Source organism: Argiope bruennichi, chromosome 4 (genome assembly GCF_947563725.1).
Source record: "Argiope bruennichi chromosome 4, qqArgBrue1.1, whole genome shotgun sequence".
In the NCBI taxonomy this organism is placed as follows: Eukaryota; Metazoa; Arthropoda; class Arachnida; order Araneae; family Araneidae; genus Argiope; species Argiope bruennichi.
This window is the reverse complement of record NC_079154.1, coordinates 88,440,292-88,463,799: the sequence shown is the minus strand read 5'-3', so window position 1 is coordinate 88,463,799 and position 23,508 is coordinate 88,440,292. Positions and strand designations below refer to the sequence as shown.

Below are 23,508 nucleotides of genomic sequence, written 5' to 3'. Positions count from 1 at the left end.
CACAAAAAGTTTTAATGTTAATCAGATTCAGAATTTTAAACCAATGTTAATCAGATTCAGAATTTTAAACCAATGTTAATCAGAACCTATCAGAAACAAATAATCTATAATAATGATTGCAATGCACCCATCAACAAATTATTTAATTATTAGTAAGAGGAAATCTTTTTTCAATTCTTTTACTTACTTGGCTTGTTCTTCAGCTTGCAATTGGATGAAATCCCATTTATGGCATAGCAGTTTTTTTAGCCGAGCCAAGGCCTCCTTAATTTAAAAAAATTATTAGTAAAATATATACAACAAAATTATATACAGAAAAATATGACAAAAACATTATAAAACTCACTTGTTCATATTCTTCTAAACCATGCTTCTGTTTGTTCTTCATAGATTTTTTTAACAGATAAATGGCTGAACAGAAATAACAAAAATTAGTATAACAAATCAAAGCATGGATGCAGATAAGACAACAATTTCCCTCACATAGTCATATTGATAAAAATAATTAGATCCAAATGATTGATATAATTAGATATATGATTAAGAAAACCTCTATGAAATTTCATAGAATAATTTCATGAAAAGATATTATCAATCTATTAGAATGGCAAATGCATAGTTTATGATGTTAATATTTTAATTAAAAATTAATTTTTAGGGCCTAAGTTGTTATGTTAACATTCCAGAAAAATTGTGATTTAATATAGCAATTTAGAAATGGAAGAAAATCACTACAAGGATTTTGCCTACATTAAACTTATTTTTTTAAAGCATACTTCAAGATTTATTATACTAAAACATAATAGGCAATCTGATATTACATCTTGAAGAAATAGTTAAATATAATTGATTTGCACTGCTTCATCACAAAATTATGATTGATTTAAAAAAAATTCTCAGCAACATTTATCCTTGTTCCCACTTACACAGAATTTATAATTAAAAAATTCTGTTATTATAAAAAAAAAAAAGGAATTGTCACAATTAAATTGAAGTTAAACACTTAATACAAAAATCTGTAATGTTCCAATCATCCAAAGCAATATTTACTACGCATATAGAATTATTTGAATGAATAAATGTATGATAAAGTATTTCATTAAAAACAAATCATTTATTCTAAATGGGTTTCACAAAAAGCCCTCAAGAAGAATTTTGAAAACAATAACAAGATGATCCAAGTTGGCAATTTTTGTTTTTATATAAATTTTATTGTTTTTTTGTGCCCTCCTTGTCTGGCATAATAATATATACAAAAAGTTTTCCCAATAGTTTCCTGTCAGAAATGAACATATTCATGAAACACACACACTGTCTCGAATTATTTGTTTTTATTTATAGTTTATAAAAAAATGATAAAAATGTTACTGTGAATCTGGCACTTTCTATCAATTAGTCCTGTTGCTCTTCCTCAACACACAATAACAATTTCTAAATATGAACAAAGAGCATAATATACAAATTTCACATCTCACAAACTGGTGTACTCTCTATTCCTAAATCCTTTTTCTCTCTTTTATGTACAGTAAATTCTCAGTAATCTGATATATATATCAACCCAGAAGACTTCAGAAAAAAAATTAAACAAACTATGTTTATTATACAGAATATATAAAATTATTCAAAAAATTATAAGAGATGTAATAAATAGCACAAAAGATATATTGAAACCTCAACTTAACCAAAATATTCCTTTTTTGAGTCTAACATATAATGTGAAACACTCATAAAGCAAAACAATTTTTTCCCTATAGGAATCATTACAAAAGTACGACAATGCATTCTATTTTCTTTCTCGCCCCTCCCCAAATATTCAAATTAATTTATAATATTGTAATTTATTATTTGTAATGCATGCTTTCTGTTTTAGAGAAAAGTCTTCTATGTCTTTGCCTATGCTTCAATGTTATGCTTGGCATAAATGAGACATGGTATTATCATTAAATGAATTTTAGCACTCGTAGGGTGATACTTCTCAATGTACAATGCAATAATTTACCATCCTTTCATCATCTCTTTTCAATAGAATGTTGTTCCTCTGCTGAGACTATTATTTCTATCTCTCCTGATCAGAATTCATTTACAATTTTTTTGCTGTGATAAAGAATGCAAATCCATGAACTCTTCAATAGTTTTGGATAGATTCTTCCATCAGTTCATTAATGCATTATTATCCAGCTCTAGCTCCACAAACTTGGCCAGAGACATAATCTTGTTGATTAAGATTTTGCAGGCAGCTCACACCCCTTGGAGTCATAATTAACAATGCTATCTGGATAAAGTCTTTCTATGTAGAAATAAGAATTATCATCAAACAAATGTTCAAGACAGACTGATACCCAAGATATAGATCAAAACTACATATGATATCATGGTGCCTAACTGGTACTTTTGCTACAAAACATCACTTGTTAAAAGAATCACTGTTTTTTACATTTTGTTTTACTGATTAAGTGAGGTTTAACTGTAATTCCAAATCGCAGCAGCAACTTATTCTTTACACTACAAGTAGTGGTTTGTTCATCTTTTAACAGTTTCCACTATCTTTGCTGAAAATACAGGATTAAAACAGGAGCTGGATTGATGCAATGCCAGATTACAGTAGTTATAAATTAATAGTCTACTGCATTTAAAAATTACATTAACTCTTATTTCCTGAAATTTTGAGAACTATTTAGCAATTATGCTTGTAATACCACACTATTTTTATAAATAGTAATAGTCAAAATTTAAGAACCATCAAGAGTTCCATTCACTGAATGCATATCAGGGATATTTCATGAGCATAAGATGCAATTAATCATTGGACAAAAAATATTTTGGGAGTATATTGATTCAACAAAAACTTCAATTTAATTATCATGACTTATACATTTTTATGAAATAAAGGCATATAATACAATAATGTTCTACCATAATCTGTATTGTCTGGTTGGTGATGAGATGGCCAGAAATATGGAGCCTGCAAGATAAAAAGTATTACTGTTATAAGATGAAATATATTGTAGGCTGCCTTCAACCATCTGAATGCTATTTCTTACTATAGAAAAAATTATAAATACTTTCAAATATACAAAACACAAAAAAAGAGTTCCTATAAGTACATTCTCTCACTATTTTTATAGAATTAATTGCATTCATTCATCGGAAATATTTAAAATTGTAACATGTTGCATATATTTGATTTTTAATATATGTATTTCAAACTTTAAAATATTTTCAAATGTTCAAATGCTTCTTTGATGACTGTTTTACTAAAAAGATAAAAGGCTAATAACAAGCATCCTATTTTTTAATAAATATTCTGATGAAAGATACAAGTATGGAAAAACTATCTATTTATAATTTGTTTCATAATTATTTAATTATTATTTAACTAGAGTAAAATGGTAACAGCAGAAGAATGTTGTATCATTCATATAGAAAACTGAAATTTCTTTATATTCAGCTCTCTATTCTTTATATTCAGCTCTATATTCAGCTCTTATATTCAAATATTGAAATTTTCAAAAAGCAGTAAATTGAAAATATTTAGAAAGGAATTAAGGAATAAAAATGAAAATTTTAATAAGTTCAATCTTGTTATAATATATGACAAAATAATAATAAAAAAAGAAGATTTTTTTTTAATTCTGTTATAAAATAGAGAAAATGAAAAAGGTTCTGTAAGATCAGAAGACTTACTTGAAACCTATAAAGAGAGCCATCATCTCTGATAGCTAGAGACCTAGTATCGCCGACAGGAAAAAAGTAACCATGTTGGCACAGAAGGTTGGCTAAATGAACTGCTTCTGCCAAAGGACACAAAGAGACTTTAAAGAAATAAATATACTTGCTCATCATATGTCAATTTGATACAAATCATCTATACTATTTTTTTAAATATTATTTTGAAAGAATCTAATATTACCTGAAGAAAAAATTGAAAATGCTTAGTAAGCAAATTTTTTATTATAACAACTTACATTTATTTTTGTTGTATCTGTTTCTCTCTTTTTTTCAGCTATTGAAATAATACTGCACTAATGTATTAACTGCATGGTATAATTAAAATTTATGTTTTTGAGCCACTGACAAAATTTAAGCCTAGTCGCATATCACTGGCAAATAGTATTAAATTTTAGCTATGACTAACATGACATCTTGGTGAATAATGACTGGCTGCAGTAAACTTGACATCCTTAGTCATTTTTTTTTTCTTTGACAATTAATTGCAAACATACAATAAATACAGAAGTACCAATAAGCACATTTTGGAGGAACCTGTACCATTTTCATCATCTGTAGAAAACTGGGGTTTCTTTTGTAACACAAACCATATGCAACCTGTTATTTCAATAAAGAAAGATCACCTAGCATATATATATATATATATATATATATATTCAATTAGTAAAAATCTATATTCTATAATATAACTAGTACCAGCAATCAAGAAACTTTTATACCAGATTTTTACATGTATAAATATTGAAACAGATGAAAGTATAAAAAAATTAAAAAAGAATAAATAGAAATAATAATTTAAAAATATGCCTTACATTTGCAAGATAAGGTGATGTTGCATAAAAATAAATATGCTACATGTTTTAAAATAAAAATGTATGTTTTTTAAAGAATATTTATCAACCATAAATGCATAGTTATAATAATATTCATATAAATTTTATATCTATTTTAATTCTAGAATTATTTAATGGATATGATGATTCTATAAGCACATGCTTTAGAATATATATATATATTCACAATGTTTAGGGGTATTTTAAACTATAGACAATATTATGAAGATAAAATTTTGGATATTTTGTAATAACTAATAATGCTATTTTGATTTGATGAGAGAAATTACATTAAAAAAATTGAACAGTTTCATATTTGAGCAATGGAAAAAGAATTCTTGCAGGCAAAAATTAAAAAATATTTCTTATTTCTTTAGAGCAAAAAGAAACATAATTAGGATTAACAAGGATTTCTTCAGAGCAAAAAAATTTAATAAACATAATTAGGATTTACAAAGCTTTTATAAACTTCCCTGCATTTGATTAATACTGCTTCATTACTAATAAAGTAAAGGCTTATACGGCTATATTCTTAGATATCTATAAAAAAATATGTCAAATACAATTAAATGGAATAAAAGAACACTGAATGATGAATTAAGAAACTCATTGCTCCAAAAAAGAAAAAAAGTTTCGGACAGCAGATAAGAATAACAAATAAATAGAAAAATAGCAAAACGAAATTACATGAAGAAATACATTGATTCTACAGCCATGAAAACTTACCTAATTCTTCAATGTTCAACCGCTCCATCAGCCATTCCACAAGATCATAGGCTAAAAAGAAAAATCATTTATTCTTATTTTAATGAAAGAAATACATTTTATTCAGAACAAAATATCTGATGCAAAAATTTTGATGGTTACATATATTAATTGTAAATTGCTCAGATAAATAAATAAACAACCTACAAAATAAGCATATACTTAGTAGCAAAACTATTATTAAAAATCGTAAATTTTCATCAGTGAATTCCAATTAATAAAAAGCATTTTTTTTAAAAAAGCAATGCTCGGAAATAAAATATGCTGTTGAAATCGCATTGTTTTATAAATCGAAATTCCACTATTAAAATCATAATAAGAAAACCTCAAAATTCTGAAGTTGAAGTGATCGAATAACGGAGTCATTAAGTTCTAGAGCATAGTAACTCAAGGAAAAACGATTAATTTTTTTTATCATATTATTATTAAAATGAAAAATAACCTTCATTAGTTTAGTGGAAAATAAAAATACATATATATGATCAAATGAACCGCTTCTTATTTTTCTTCGGGGGAAGATAAAAATAAGTAATTATTTATATTCAGTTCAGTTCAGAATTTTTTAAGGCGTTTGTTTTATCACTATTGACGGAACAAAGAAAGTGAAAATAAAACATTGGAACTTGTAGCAATTTATTAATGCTGCAATAAACAGAATAATTTTCTTCATATTTGAATTTCAATTAAAAATTCGAATAAAATATTAAGCAGAAGTTTGTAAGGATAAAATGAGAATGTCGGAGGCACTGAATAAAGTGAATAATTTTCTTAAGAATTAGGTCAGGTTTCTGAAACTACATGAAGGATAAGTGATGGACCACTCTAGAAAAGTAATTTTCCACTACTGTAGAAAAGTAATTATCAAAGACAATTAATTAGCACTGAATTTTCACAAATTCCCACGCCACAATAACTTGTGTTGTATATATAACAACACAATCTAAGGAAATACTTAAGTCTGAGAATCTCAATGAAAAAAACTAGAGCTTCGAATCCATGATCCTTTTGATTTCTCAAAGCAAAAATACTGCTATCCAAACATTGCTGCTTGGGGCTAGCATTAAACATGTATGCCTATCAAATATCCTATTAGATATACAAGTAGGTTTATAGCAATGAAATTTCTTAAAGAATGTAAAACAATTTTTATATTATTTATTTTGTTTAATTACAATTATATTTCACTTACTTTTGCTTACTTATGTAAAAATGCCCCATAAATTTCAAATTTTTATTTATTATCAAAATATTTGTTATATTAATTATATTATTATATGTTATTATTATCAAATATTGTTATCAAAATATTGCAAGATTTCATATAACTAAAATGACAAATAGTTGCAGAAATCATGCATCTTCGTCATTGAACTCAATACAATTAAGTGGGAGAAGCTTAAAAAAAAGAACACTCATTCAAAATTCTTTTTTGAGAAACTAAAATACAAGTAATGCATAAAAATGAACGATCTTACAGAGTCAGTAAAAATCGAAGGCAAAAGAATAGCTCACAGAAAATTGAATTTATTGTGATACTTTCAATAGTAAATTTAATACTCGGATTGGATTACTGTTATCATTACTATTTACAATTACCAAGGAAATTTGCTATGAAAACTTATTACATTGTAATAAGATATTAAATCGGAGTGTTTTAACCAAAAAAAGACTAAGAAAATTTGAGATTAAGAAAGTTCCCTCCTACAAATTCATTTCCTTATTTTTAGTAAAGATTCCGTCGTTATTTTATTTTATTAACCGTATGCCAGTTGTCACAAAAGAGCCTATTAACGGCGAACTTCAGCTATTTTTTTTTTCGATGATTAATTCCTGGCATGCGGTTAATACATGGAAATCGAATTTTATTTTTTCCCGATCCTTTTCTTTTTTTCCCCGATTGGTTGAAACTGAAATTTGATATAGAACTCAATTGTAGTCACATAGCAAGATCACATATCAAATTTCATTTATTTCAGTCATTCAACCTTTGAATTATTGTATTCATATGCATACGCATAGATACCAATGGATAGACGGTCAATCCTCTGACAGTTTGGTTCGACATTTGATAAGAACCTACATTTTATATGCTACATCTATGTGCCAAATTTTATTTATCTAGGTTTAGACATTTTTTGGTTATCATGTTCACTCTCTATTAACACATGACATTGTACCATATCTCAACGATGTTGTCCGAAGTTCTGAATGCTGGCCAACATCATGTAGTCATCGTAGCAATATTGTTGGGCGTTTTGTGCTAATAGGACTTGTACTCGGACAGTCGGTCTTGCAGACTTCCTCTGAATGGATTTCGCTCAAAATTTTGCAGAAATCTGCAAATGTAGTGTTAATTTACCAGATTTTATTCTCTTAATTGAAAATATTTTTCAATTATCGTGTTCACAGATGGACAAATATAATTCCAAAAATGTGTTTTCCAGATTTAGGAAGGATTGAAATGTAAACATTCGTTAAAATCTCAAGCTCGAATTCTTTTGACAATTATGATAAGTTTATGTTTGCATACTTAGTATACAAGAAAGTGAAAAGTGTGAATCCCAAGCATGCTTCATGGTTACAAATATACTCTCTATTTCCAAACACTTTCTTTAGAAAACATTTCAGACACTTTGTACTGAATAAAAGTTGTCTGTTTTAATAAAGTTTTTTTTTTTCTTCTAATGCAAATAGTAAAAAAAGTAATTTTTTTTCTTGTAACTTAACTTTTTTCTTGTAAATATAATAAGTAGTTGTTTACCAAAATCTCACATTTATCTGAAAACTAATTTTTAAAAATTATTTCTCTGTATGTATAGGCTTACCACAAAGGAAGTCGATTTGTATTATCCAATCTCAACCATCACGTTTCGTTTAAGTCAATATTGATTTTCGGAAAAGTTTACAGATTGGCAATCATGATTACTAAGAATCATGTATGTTCAGAAATTTTACCACAAACCACAAAAATGTTCGGATAAGGCTTTATCTGCAACGATTTTCCTTTCTTTTCTTCGATTATTTTAGAAACAGCGTGATTCAAAAAGTAGAAACAATTTTGATAATCAATTGTAAGCAAAGAAAAATTTACAAATTCAGTTTGCGAACAATAGATGGGGTTGAAGCTTACGAAGTATACAAAGTATATACGAAAGTATACGAAGAGAAAATACTGTAATAGAGAAAAATTTTGAACTCGAAATTTTGGCGAATTTTTACGTTTCAGATTTCTCCAGACTTGGAAAAGCATATTTTTGGAATTATGTCTGTCTCTCTAACAACTTAAAAACGGTTTCAGCTAGAAGAATCGAATTCGTTATGTAGTCTTTACATCAAATTTATTGATTTCAATTAAATTTTGAATGAAATCCATTCTCAGGATATCTGGTTGCATGGCTGTTCGAGTCGTAGAAAACATGACAACTACAACGCGTATAAAATTTATCATATAGATTTGGTATCTAAAATGTATATCTGCAACAAATTTTGAATAAAACTGCAGAAGGGGCGATCATATGTATGTTTATACTTTCTACAGCATGTAAATTCAATAACTCAAAAACGAAACAATATGGATAAATAAAATTTGATATGTTATCAACCTAATAAAATTGCAGTTCTGTAACAGATTCTGTGTCTAAAATGTACATTTTGTTTCGTCACTATTCTACGAAGCACAAATCTCTGATATGAGAGATTCTGAAAATAAAATTCTGAGCATTCATGGCCTTCATGATTATGCACAAGGTCCTTACTTTTATGCGGCCAACAGAGATAACACTTTCCTTAGAGAATAAGGGGAGGGGAGGGGTGTTTCGGTTAGACCATCTTTGTTACAAAGATTTTTAAAATGTATGTTGTTATTTCTTTGTAACGAAGATTTCTTACAGTGTTGTTGTTATTTCTTTGTTATGAAGATTTCTTACAGTGTTTGTTGTTATTTCTTTGTTACGATGATTTCTTTGTTTGTTTGTTATGGCACTTGCCACTGACAAGCCCGCTGTTACGAAGACAGCGATTTAAGCCTGAGGGGGAACGTCTCTTATTTTTTATAGCAGCGCCAACTCGGGCCAAGAGTACGACTTTGCCACTCACGCATCATTCATTCGCTTGCACAACCCCTTTTTACAGGAGGGCACTTTCACACATCTCACAGATAGAACAACAGAAGAACAACCATGCCCAAACCGGGACTCGAACCCGGGACGCCCAGATCACGGGGAAGACGCGCTACCCCTATGCCAGGACACCGGCATGATTTCTTTAGAGTGTTTGTTTTTATATTTTTGTTACGAAGATTTCTTACAATGTTTGTTGTTATTTCTTCGTTACGAACGCACCGATTTAAATAAAAGAAATTTGGTAAGTAATATAGCAATAAAAATTGTGGTTTTTGGGTCAAATTCTGATTTAAATTGGTCGAAAAAATTGCGTCCAAAATACACATTTAATTTTCTTTACTATACTTTCGCAACATAACTCTTATGTGCGAAAGTCTGAAGAAAAAATCCCAGCATTCAATCCGTTCATGTTTTGCGCCTTGCCCATTTATTGGGAGAAAGGAGAGGAGAATAAAATCTTTATTAGGGAGCATGTGAGAAAGTTTTCAAAGGGGTCATCTCTGCTAGCAATATGTCTATTAAACAGTTGTTGATAATAAAAGAGCATCTTGACGAAAATTCAAAATCTGTTGAAACCGTATTTAATATAAACAAACACTGTAGAGTTTAATTATCATGTGCTTCCGTTTTAGCATTTGTTGAACATTTATCCTTTTATTTCCCCTTCTTTACCAAAATAGCCTGCAGCGAAAGAAAGATATCTGATAAATTTCAGCTCCCGCAACAACAAGCTTCTTAGCTGAGAGAAACGTTGCTATAGAAACAGGCAGAAGTCGATGACCTACACTGTAACTGCTCCCATAAGTTCGTAAATGATGGCTTCAGAGCAATCGCAAGGGAACAGACTCGTTAAAGCACGTAAAAGCGCATAGGAAAAGGAATATTTTTGTTACTTACAGAGAAATTTTGTTTCGAAATATTAATAACGATTCTTGTCATTTTCATGCAGAAAAAATAAATGAATATTTCTAATGCATGATTTTGACATCACAAATGGAGCAATAAACGCACAGTTCGTAATAATGAAAGAAAAAAAAAACACTTGAAATATCGCCAAAATACGCTAGAAAATTTTGTTTTGAAGTATTATTATTTTAAATTACCAATAATTGTAAGTAATAATTCATTTGAAAGCCAGTTGCTGATAACACTTTAGAATATCATTTCGTAATAATAAAAGTAAAAAGACATTTGAAATATTGCCAAAATGAACTAAAATTTTTTATTTTAAAATAATTTCAAGTATTTTTATTTTACAAGATCAATAATTGGACGATTCATTTGGAAGTCATCTGCCATATAGCTGTTTTTGCAAAATAATTAAAGGAAGAAAAATTCTAAAACCTTATTTTCCCTAGACAATTATCGCATTAGAAGCAGTACTTTGTTACGCAATGGAGTGGAAATGGTTTTATTTGCACAGTAAAGTGCATGTAATTAGACACAATTTGCAACGGTACGCTTAAAATTATTAATTCGTTGTTGATTCTGTTTTTATGACTGAGTTCAAAAATCTCGATTATTTTAGAAAAATCAGCTAATCTATGCACGTTAAAGACTTTTTCATAAAAAAATGTTTCCTTAAAATATTACTACTTTAATGTAATGTAATTAATTTACTTATGATCACATGGCAATAATAATTACATACAACATTGTTTTACGCTGAGTCTTCTTACAGCAGAATGAGCAATATATACCAAAATAAAATAAGTTTGACATTTTTTTTTTATATTCTATATAGGAACATGAATTGATTGTCAATCTGCTGTAAATTATACCTATAGCGTAAATGTTTCATAGTTATAAAATTACGCAATTTTTTAAATATAATCTCAAGTTACCAATGTTTTAATTATCTTATGAAGTTTTAGATTCAAGTTGCAATGTTATATTGATTATTTCATTTAATTTAGAATAATTTTTTATTATTTATATATATTCATTTACTTAATTTTTGCCGTTCTAATATAATACCATTTAATAAAATCTTCATATATCCAAAAAAAAAATAGACAAAAAAAATTTCATTTATTTTTATATTTTAGAGGCGTTTAAATTAAATAATTTATTCAAATCAAACTTCATAAGTTTTATTTGATTTTTAAAAGAATTCTCCTTGATTTGGTTTCGATTTTAATTTGAATTACCTTTCCCTGCTAATAACTTTTTCAGGTAAAAAAAGAAAAAGAAAAAAAAAAACTTTGAATGTTAAACTATATTCTTTAAATGTTTAACTATATCAGAGTAAAAGAGTAAAAATATTTTGAACGTTGTTTGCTAACTATTTTCAAAACTTATAAAATTAAAAAACAAAAATATACAATGATTTCATAAATTTAAAACTGCTGTAATTATTACTTTAAAAAAATTCAGCAAAGTTTTAAAAGAAGTATCAAAAACATAACTTTTAATAGAAATTAAGAAGTTCATTACATTTATACAAGTTTGAGTGCAGAAAAAAATTAGTTGTACAAAAGTACATTGACAGTCAAAAAAATTTTGAAAAGCAGAAAAAAAAAATCACAAAAAATTATCCTTATTCATAATGATTATCAAACAAGTGAATCGATGATTTTTTTTTTTATTATTCCGAGGTAATAGTTAGCCTGTAAAATTTTATAGCTTTATCGTAGCATAATTCAAAAAATAAAATTTAATATTTTGAATTAATTATCAAATTTTTTATCGATGGAGTCGTAGAATACCTCAAATAGTAAGCATCTCCAGTTAAAATAAAAATAATGAATGAAAATACTTGAAATTTTACACTCAAAATAACTATACTGAGAGATTCAAAGTAATGTTTTTTTCAAACTATACATTTAAATATAATTTTTTTTTCAGTGTCTAAAAGTCTGAACCATTCTTTCCACTTAAAGAAGAGTAAAATTTTATGTTAAAATTAAGATAATTGTTTATTTCACTTTTATCAGTGAAAAATTTTTTTAAAAAGCCAAATAAAGGTACAAAGATCAGCTAAGCATCTTTCAATCATAAGTAAACACCTGCCTAGATATTTTAAAATCATTTTCACTTATAGATTACAATTTTCAAGATTTTCGTGAATTATTGAAATAATGCTATTAAAAAGTTAACCGCCATTTTGAATACAATATTATAATATTTGAAAAAATGAAATAAGAAAAAGTGAGCATGAAAAATAAAAATCCTGGAACTAAATATTGAAAGAGGAATAAAGAAAATACATACTGATTATACAAAAATAAAATATAAAAAAATATGTAAAATAATAAAAGAAAGACTAATCTTATTAAAAAATAGGATAAATAAATAACAGAAAATCCATAATGTAACAAAAATGCATTTTAATATTAACAAAAATTTTACTTAATTGGGAAAGAGGGCTGAAGCGATCGAGAGATGAGGTTATTTAGAAATGCATTGCAAAAATGGAAAAAAGGCTGGGAATAGAAAGAGTTGCTTTTTTCTTATGTATGGCATATCATTTTTATTAAATAAAACAGTCTGAAATAGCAGCTAATGCCTCATGGTTAATTAAATGTAACATTCCAGATACATATTTTTCTTTCAGGATTAATTTTCTGTCTATTTTATTCGATTGTGGTAAAAGATTGTTTATGAAATGTTTACCCTGAAACCTTACATTGTGATACATTGAATCCGACTAGTTATATGCAATTAGTCATGAAACTATAGTTTATTACATTATCTTTGTTGAATGAAACGAAATGCTAGATGGAATGCATGTCATTTCATTCGTTTGATTCAATAAATTTTGATTATTAGTGTGAGGTAACTTCATTACCTAATTCATATTAGGGACTAAATAAAACTTATTTCTAATTATACCAAAATAAAAAGAAAATATTTTATTAGATATAACAGAATAATAAGAATTCTTATAAGATTAATATTTTATAAGAATAACTTTCTTATAAAAATTAAAAAAATTTATATAATTAATCTTTTTATTAGGATCCGAACGTAATAATCTTTGACAGAAATTCTTCTCGATTATGGACTAGAATAGATATCATGCTAACAAGTTTGTTTAGTTAGATTAAAGTGGCATTTTGAAGAATCATGAAGGCTATTTGGGGGTGAACCTCGTTCGTTTGAAATGTGGTTAGACGACGAGAACGACATCAGATTTTCATCAATTATCTACACAGAAATGAATGAAAAAAATTTAATTCATATCATCATTAATGCTACGATCATACACAAACTGAAATAGGGAAGAAAAAGTGTTAGTGACATAAAAATATGAAGAATTAAGTACTGGAATCGAAGGACAATTTTCAGACTATTAAAGTAATATCAAGTCACATATACAGGAAGAATTTTAACTTGAGAAATCAGAATTAACATGCACGAAAGTAGACAGCATAAAGAATTAACGGATTGTTCAGCTTTTTTTAAAGGAAGCAAGTATTTTTAAATTTCCCTAGGGGCTATATAAATGCTACAGAACAATATAATTTCTTGTATAGAGTGTGACACAGATGCTGTTGTTTCAAATTCAGTTTTTTTTTTTTTTTTGAAAAAGGTAAACTCCCCCACCCCTTTTATTAATGGCAACAACATGAAGTGCACAGAATAAAAAGGTAACGCAAAACATAAAGTAATAACTGAAAACTTGAATTGACAACGCAGTAAATGTCATTGCAATTCTGTATCTAAATCACTCATCGTGGTAAGCGATGTAAATCTGGGGAATCCCTTTTTCCTCCAGACTTTGAAAACCAAATATTTTTTATTAAATTTAATTTAATCTTTATATAAGTCATTTTAAGTATGAAATGTTATCAAACTTAAATAGCAAAACGTTTAACTGTATATCTTTTTCTAGAAAGCTGATTTCAATATGTAGTGTATAAAAAATGTTCAAGTCAAATTTAAATTAATTTTAAACAAAATAGTTCAAATAATTGACAACAATTTTCTTAACACAGTCTAAATAACATTTAATAATAAGATCGGACCTTCTTTAAAAAATTATAAAGCACCACATTTTTTGCAGAGAAATTATAAGATAACAATATAAAATTTGCAAAGGATAATTAATTAAAATTATTGATAAATAATACTAAAATAAATTAACATAAATAATACTTTTTTAAATTTGAATAAGTTTGATTGTGTGATCTTAATAATCAAATGAAAATATAAAATTAAATAGTTTTCAAAAATCTCGAAGAATCGGGACCTTCAAAATTTGTGGGGGTTTTAGGCAAATGCTTATGTTGCCAATTTAATAATTTGGCGTTACGTCTACCAAGCCAAATCTAAGAGAAGTTCAACTCATCTTTATATATCTCCATTCTACCAATCTACTGTCACATATGTAACATAACATTTCTTACCAAAGAGGTTATATAAGAATATACAATTCCTTGTTTGGTAGACGAACACGTTTTTCATTTGATTTTAATGGAGATAAGGAATTTCCCTACTTTTGTTTCTTTTTGGGCAGCTATTCTGAAATTTTGTCTACCCAATTTGTGAATCTTTTCAGTTAAGAATTATTAATACACCATCAATTTATTTTTATGAGTGAGGTTTCCTTCTACGAAAAAAATGAAAATGATCTGAAATAAACAATGAATGATCACTGAAAGATAATGATGTGACTGAAAGATAACGAAGTATAATGATGTTACCTAAGAAAGCTGAGGGAATTGTGGTGAGAAACATCTTCTGTCTGCGCAATGGAACTCCTGTTTCAGGATTCTGCATCTCGCACACCAACTGCTCCATCTAATGGAAAAGAAAAGAGAGGTATACGTATAGTTTTATTGTTAAAATTTTAATCAATAAAGTATTTTAAAAACTTCAATCATATAAATGATTATTGAAATTCTTTATTTTGCAACGGATCCTATTTTTTGATTTTCACTTATCAATAAAATATAATAATCAATATATAATCCTTTATTAATAATACTTTACCTGTAAACGTTGCTGTCCTGGAAAAAATGCTATCGTTCGCAATAAGCATAACCGAAAATATTTTATTTTAAATTCAAACTTCAATGACCTTCATAAAAATATCTGTTATGATCATAAAAAAAATCAGTGATATTTTATCAGCTGTTATTTTATTTACGATCTAAGTATAGATACTGATGTAAATACTCAATCTCTAAATAAAGTAATATAAAATAAAAGTTCAAGAGCAAAAAGGAATATTTACTTTTTCAAATTTAGAAACTCTACATAAAATCATCTTCTTTTAAGAATGACAAAGTTTTACTTCACAAAAGTTTAGTACAAAGCTGCTTATTCTATTCAAGTAAATCACAGCATAATAATTATAGAGGTTTTCTAATGAAAATTAAATAACATATTAATTTTTTAAATGATTTAAATTGATTCTGATAGTTTCAAACCTTTCATAAATAAATTCATTTAAACGAGAAACACATCGAAATCAGGCTCATACGATAGAATGAAAATATTTCACTTTCGCTACAAGGGAAAACAGAAGAAAAAAAATATCAACTGAATTAGAGCGGAATCCAAAATTCAGATTCTGTGGCCGTCCGGGTAAAAAGAATTCACAAAACGTATGCCACAGATTAAAGTATTAATACCATGTAATATTATCATAAAGACGAACATTCTTCTAAAAAATAAAACTGATATCAGCATAAAGTTTTTCCCGCAAAATAAGAACAGAAAAGAAATTAAAATTCCTGACTTAGATTTTTGTTTGTTTGGAGATTTTTGTTTTTTAACAATAACAAAAAAAAAAAAAAAAAAATGGACTTTCATATACTGTTTCAGATTTCTACTGATTCTGTTAAATACTTTTTTGAATAGTTCAAAAAAGTATCAACTTTTATTTCCGAAGAAGTATTTCGCAATTCTGGTACAATTCTTCTTGAATGGATATTCAACTTATTATGACAAATTTTCTCAAACTTTTTAGAATTTCAACTGTCTCTTGGTTTCGGAACTTTCCAGTTCCTCTTTTGATTATCAAACCGTAAATGATTTTCGGTCGCATAAATTTCAAATTCCTAATTTGAATACTCATCTTCGTACGAACTGTTCTTTTTAGTTTACAATATTCTGTAATCCTATTCAACGGCCAATATTGAAATTAATCTAGTTACTTTCTATGAAATTTACTCATGCTAGTTCAAGACTTTTTTTTTCCGTTGCATTAAAATGGAGTCTATTTTATTTTACCATATAGGCACCTCTTCTGTCCGAAAGTATCGAATACATTTCGAAATAATTTTTATCTAAATTTATGGCATACATTTATAAGTAATTGTGATGTTAGTATATGCAGATTAAATTTACTGATTATAACTGATTTTACTGATTATACTAATTAGCTCTAAATTTACTGATTATAACTGATTTTACTGATTATACTAATTAGCTCTAAATTTACTGATTATAACTGATTTTACTGATTATACTAATTAACTCTAAATTTACTGATTATAACTGATTTTACTGATTATACTAATTAACTCTAAATTTACTGATTATAACTGATTTTACTGATTATACTAATTAACTCTAAATTTACTCATTATACTAATTAACTCTAAATTTACTGATTATACTAATTAACTCTAAATTTACTGATTATACTAATTAACTCTAAATTTACTGATTATACTAATTAACTCTAAATTTACTGATTATAAGCATTAACATAATTTAAGATGTAAGCTATTTCATTTGAAGTAGGATTTGGTGGCACCTCTCACGATAAAGTTTCGATTTTTAAAGAATCTTGGAGGAATTTCAACAATTTTTTTTCCATGTATTATTCTCTTTTTCAACATGGCAATGTTTCTAGTCTGATAGACTATCTGTAAATTGCTATTTGAATGATAAAAAAAAACCATACAAACCTTTATCAAGTTTACTCATTTTTAGAACTACAAAATTAGACAAGTAGTTCCTTCTAGAATGGGTATTCAATGAGAAAGGGGTTTGTAATATTTTAATGGAGATTCTAAATTAAAATTTTAAAGATTTACCTCAATAATTTCTAAATATATTATTGCATAAAAACCACTGTGTGATAATATGTTTCGAAACTAAACCCACTATTCGATATAAACTTAATATGTATTCCTGACTCTAGTTTTGGAGTTGCTTTCCCATTATATACAGTACACTCCCGATTATCCGCGAAATTGGGTGGCGCGGCCGCCGCGGATAACAAAAATCGCGGATAATCCGAAAAAAGCTAAAAACGGGTATAGCAAAAGAGAAAGCAGTCATTCCAACTTTCAAAAATCGTTTTATGTACAATAAAACGTAAAATAAACAGCAGGAAATGTTTAACTAACGCTTAATATTTTAATATATCACTCAAAACTAACCTAAAATGCATTTTGTTAATGAAAACCGAAAAGTGCTTTGCACTTACGAGAGGCGTCAAGGATACACAGAAAAATTAATACATATATACTGTTTTAATACTGTAATGTATTATGTAATTACAAAAGCATAACTGTAAAACTACACCTTTTTGAAGAAATCAGTCATTTGTGTTTGCTTCTTGCTTTGGAAGCATTTTCTCTTTGCTTGGAAGCAAAAAAGAACTTAGTGCGGCAGGCGCGGATAATCCGCTCCGCGGATAACCCGCCCGCGGATAATCGGGAGTCTACTGTATTTTCGAAAATATAAATTTTGCATAGCGTAAACAATTTTAAAATTCTTTTCAACACAATTTATTACATACACAGCCGCTAAGGTGAGGTAACTATGATTTTTTTCTTTTTGTATTCTATTTACCTGCAATATTCTAATAATATAAGGAGCGATGTTACGATTTATTCAAACAGAATTTATTAATTTCATCTACAAATTTTATTATTGACAAAGTTTTACGCATATTTATTCTTTCTTCGAGTAGTGTTCATTATTTTCAACCGGTTTGTTCAATAATTGTTATTATTAATTAGATTCATAAACTTAAATAAAAGATCTTATTCAAAAACCGAACTTTTAGTTGAACACAATTCTCTAAATATATTTCACACACATAGACACATTTGTAACATTGTAGTAAAATAATTAATTATAAAAAATAAATTTTAATTCTGTATGTATATTAAAAGTATAATTAGTTTTAACATTAATTATATATAATTTAAATAACTCTGTCTTATTATTATAGATAAACCAGAGGAATGGCCACTCCAAAACTTTCTGACATATTTTCTTATAAAGTTGCCATGCCAGAGAACGGCGTACATGGTATTGCACACATTCTTTTCACTGCACACATTCTTTTCTGTGTCGCTATATCTTATATCAAAAATTCAATCGAACAATACTATAATTGTTTTGCCTAAAAGAACAAAAAAAGTTTCGTAAGAACCTTTACTTTTCTGTCTATAAGTTTAAGCGGACAAAAACGTTTCTGCAGCTATTTTAATCTTGGTAGATGGTCCTAATACTACTGCAAGGTCATTTTCACTGGTCATAATATTTTTTATTCATGTCTAAATCTTTTTTAGTCGGATAAATCTCAGATGAGAGACTGAATGGAGCGTCTCTTCATGTGACCTTGAAAAGAAGGAAGAGCACATTACAGGTCGATATCGAGTACAACACCTTCCGTTCATTTAAAAAAAACAACAACTTTCAACAACTTTCAGTGTTTTTTCCCTTTGCGAAGAGGATACAACGCTGATTTCTTTCCTCCGCAATCGATTGTTGAAGTTAGAAGTACATTTCAATCCCCCCCCTTTCCTTGAGCGCGTTGAGTCTTGGAAAACAACAAAATACTTTGCTTTCAAAATGTCTCCATGATTCTAAGTTTTCAAAAGTTTTCTGTTTTATTTTTTGATATAAAAAGTAGGGCCATATGATTAAGGAGATATAAAACTTGTTTAGTTAAATAATTTATTGTCTCAAAATTCATTAAAAATTATTCAATCTTTTTACTATGCATTGAAGCTCAAAGTATCAAATTAGCAAATAACAACAAACATCAATTTTTTTTTAAAAAAAATTGGTTTACCGCAACGTAAAATTCCCTAATAGTATTTCTTCAACAACGAGCTTTCTAAAATATGTCTTTTCTTTTATTTCATTTCGTTTCATAGTAATTCTATAATTACATAAAGAAGGATACATTTTTTTAATCAAAAATCTGGAACCCAAAAGAAAAAAACGTAAATGAGACGCGGATAGAATAATCTTAAGTAAATAGTAATTGTAATCATATTTATAAAGCATTTTTAAAATGTTTTATAAATTTTAAAAATTTATAATGAAATTTAAATCTATTAAACATTTTAATTTTAATACAATAAATGTATAAGATTTCTTGTTTTATAGGATACCCACTATGGCTTTATAGCACTCTTCTATTATTTTGTGCGCTTGACAGGTTTACGATTTTTATTTTAATCTCAAGTATTCTGATACAGAAATTATTTTTCCTCATGAAACTCTTTTTAAAATTGTTTTTAAGTTTATTATATTTTAGTTTTCAATCTTTTTGGTTTCAAAAATGTCCTTTGGAACATCTCAATTTTATCCAGGAATCATAGATGATCATGCAGCAACATCGCACAAAAACATCAGTATCAAATCAGCCGATTTTCTTCAACGTTGCATCCATATTCAAAACACATAAAATGTCATTGCGAAGAAAATTACCTTCCATTCATGATCTAAATTGTTAAGAAAAATATTCTAATTTGTACATAATTTTTAATATTCTTCTTGAATAACACATATTCTATTTCATATTAATAATATAGCTATTTTAAGAATTCATAACTTTTCATTCTTAACTTTTAATAATATTCTTAATATCTTATTCTACCTAATTTTTTAATAAAAAATATGGATGCCAAAACAAAACTAAAAAACTAAAATTCAGCCTGAAATACAAAAAGAACACACTAATAAAATATTTTAATAATTCATTTACAGTATGGTTTTATTTTCAATAAAACTATATTATTTCCTTTTTTATTAAATAAATAAAATAATGTATAAAACAATCTTATTTTTATTATTCTCCACTTTTTATATTTAATATGTCTCATAATTCATGGATACAAATGCTTTTGAATCTAAAAATTAATATTTCTCAAAATTTCTAGAGGCAGCCATTACATTAAAATCAGTTTTTTAGCTATATTAATAGTATATTAATTGATAAATATGAGTTGCCTTAAAAACTATGAATTATTGTTTAACTTAATGATTATTTTATATTAACTTTTAATTAGCTTTTCATGGGGTTTTTTTTTCGAATTTCTAAACTTAGAAATACTAGAAAATTTTCATACCAGATTTTTAAAAAAGTCAAATTTTGGATAATTATTCAAAAATGTGCTAAAAACAGAATTCAGAATTTAATTTTTCATCGTGGATTCGAAAAATAAAAGTAATTCATTGAAAATGGATTCAAAATAAGTTAATCAAATTTCAGTTCATAGCTTGTTTAGCTAAATTAATCTTAATTTTTTAAAAATTGGCTTTATTTCGAGAAGTATTGCTATATACCATTTATTATTATTATTTTATCCTTAATAAATATTAACAGTCACTATTTGATATTTCTTCAAAGAATTCATAGCAATCAGCAAAGTAATTTTTGCTAGGTAAAAATAATTGTTTAATTTTACCAATTTATGAAACCTAAATTAATAATCCACGTGATTATGAAATCGATACAATATTAGAATCCATTCCAAATTTTGTATTTACCATTGATTGTGTTAAGGATAATTTTTTAGTTGATTGAAACAATTATTTAATATCTGCTATATATTTTTTATGATAATATAATTCCTTACGTTTGAGTTCAATTAAGTTTTTTTCCATCTATTAGTTCTTGAACTATATTACATTTAATAAATTAGAATTATCAAATGGAAACTTGAAAAATGTTTTTTTTTCAGACAATAATTAGCCTTCTCTTCAGTAATTTATTATTTCTTTTATTTGAAAGGAATTTTAAGCATATTAACGCAACGTCACAGCACAATGTAAGAAATTTGGCACACTTGTGCAATGTACAATTGCTTGTGAAATGACAAGCCCATTTAAGTTTATCAAATGGCACTGATAGTACATGAATAAAATCTATTCGTTTTCAGTAAATTTAATAATCTTTTCAAACTGTTTTTACAAAAGTATTAAGAAAATTCGGAGGCTACATGACAATAATACTCGTCGTTCTTATTGCCCACTATCTTAACTGAACAATAAAGACATGTGCCTTCTCTCATCTTTTCCTTCGAGATTATTCAATAGATTCCAAATTAACACGGCGTATTTTATTTATATCAGGTAATCAGTACCAGGAAGACCAAGCTGAGCTCGGCAGGGTTTTTTTTTTATTCTTTTAGTAAAATCGTGTTTTGTCGTGGAAAATGTTTAGATACGAATCACATACTGATTACATATGAATATTTATCAATCTTACCTACATATGAATTGGTCAATTAAATAAATAAAAAATTCATGAAAGCACTTAGTTTAGCATGTTATTCGAAACAGTCAGCAGTCATTACAGTATTCATTTTACAGTTTATCTATCATTATTTATACCTTTGAACTTACACTCAGTTTTAACATGATGAAATCGGATCCAAGATGGCGTCATATGACATTGTTAGCAGGAGGGCAGATAGAAAAAAAGCTGAAATAGTTAGTTATAAAAAAAATGATTTTTTTGCGAGTAAAATTTTGTTTTTTCTCAGGAAAGACACCTATATAGAGAAATTAAAAAGTAAAAATATTAAATATAAGTACATAAGTAAAAAATAAAGCAAAAAGCGCTATTCGAACGGGATAACACACGCATCAGCTATGTAGTTCCGATATTGCATTGCCCACACTTCGAAGCAGAAATTGAATAAACTTATTCTAATAGTTAGTTATAAAAAAATTATAAATTTTGGTGTAAAATCTCATTTTTTTAGAGAAGATACCTATATAGATAAACTAAAAAAAGCAAAGCCTTATCTAAATATAAGATTAGATCCACATCATTAGAATCGTTTCAGAGATACATGAAGTAAATAAATTTATATATACATACAAGAATTACGGGTTTAAAGTCATAAGATGAATTCTCTTCACTTGCATAAATACAACATGTTTATAATATACGATTTTTGAGTCGATATCATTTTAATAAAATTTGTAGAATTTTCTTTCAAGGGCAAAGGAAAATATGAACAGGAAAAGAAACAATATTGAACAGAAACTGTTTCATGTGTTTGTAATTATTTCAAAAAGTCTATTAGGAAAAATAATCCATGCTATGAACTTAAGTTTCCTTGTTGTTGCTATAGTTATTGCTGTATATGTTTTCCTTCACTTTTTATCTGTCTAAACATGGTTTTTTTTATTATTATGAGCAAGCAACTTTCTTAAAATTTTATTTTTCAGCTACATTCAATAGTTATTTTTGGCAATAGTTTTTTTTTATAATATTCGTTGAAGCATGATTTTCATAAATATATAATTTTTGAATTGAATAATTTCAAATTGCCTTTTTTTTCAATGGAAGAACACCTCAATGAATCTAATGCATAAAGAAAAGTGAATATCGGATATGTAAAGAATTATCGTTTTATTTCAACAACATTTTTCGATATTGACATCCTTAGTCCTTGTGATAAAAAAATTAGATTCATTTTTTACGAAGTATTTGTACCACATAGACGTATGTACTTATTAAGCTATGGCTAATTTTATAGACTATGTGCATTCCTTCAAGGAACACCACAAATATGTGGAGGGGAAATAAGAAGGTTCTTTTTTCCTTAATTGGTATAACAATGTTGTAAGGATGAGTTACTGCCATTTCAGTGATGGGATGTACATCTTACGGGAGGGATTCAGCCATGGTTAGTAATGGCTCTTGAAGCTTTTACCACATTTTTCTTTCTTGCATTGTCGAAATGACTGCCATTCAGATCATCTTGAGTGCCAAAACAAGAGAGAGGTTGTGATAGTGGATACATCACTTTCAAAATTATATAAACGTTCTTTAAAAATTAGATATATTTCCATTTTCCATAGCGCCATTATAATATTTATTTGATCTATATTATCAT

At 27.1% G+C, this 23,508-nt stretch overlaps 1 protein-coding gene across 7 annotated transcripts in view; it reads right to left on the bottom strand.

Moving 5' to 3' along the window:
- LOC129965849 (regulator of G-protein signaling 11-like) overlaps positions 1 to 23,508 on the bottom strand; it is a 65,058-nt gene that overhangs the window by 18,657 nt on the left and 22,893 nt on the right. For 6 of the 7 annotated variants that reach the window (XM_056080074.1, XM_056080076.1, XM_056080073.1 and 3 more), the window contains 6 exons: positions 15,097 to 15,193; positions 5,289 to 5,339; positions 3,685 to 3,812; positions 2,914 to 2,962; positions 347 to 411; positions 188 to 264 (listed from right to left, as the gene is read on the bottom strand). In XM_056080074.1, coding sequence (XP_055936049.1) covers positions 188 to 264; positions 347 to 411; positions 2,914 to 2,962; positions 3,685 to 3,812; positions 5,289 to 5,339; positions 15,097 to 15,193 — 467 coding nt within the window. The remainder of the gene's footprint in view (positions 1 to 187; positions 265 to 346; positions 412 to 2,913; positions 2,963 to 3,684; positions 3,813 to 5,288; positions 5,340 to 15,096; positions 15,194 to 23,508) is intronic. The other variant, XM_056080075.1, reaches the window with a different exon arrangement.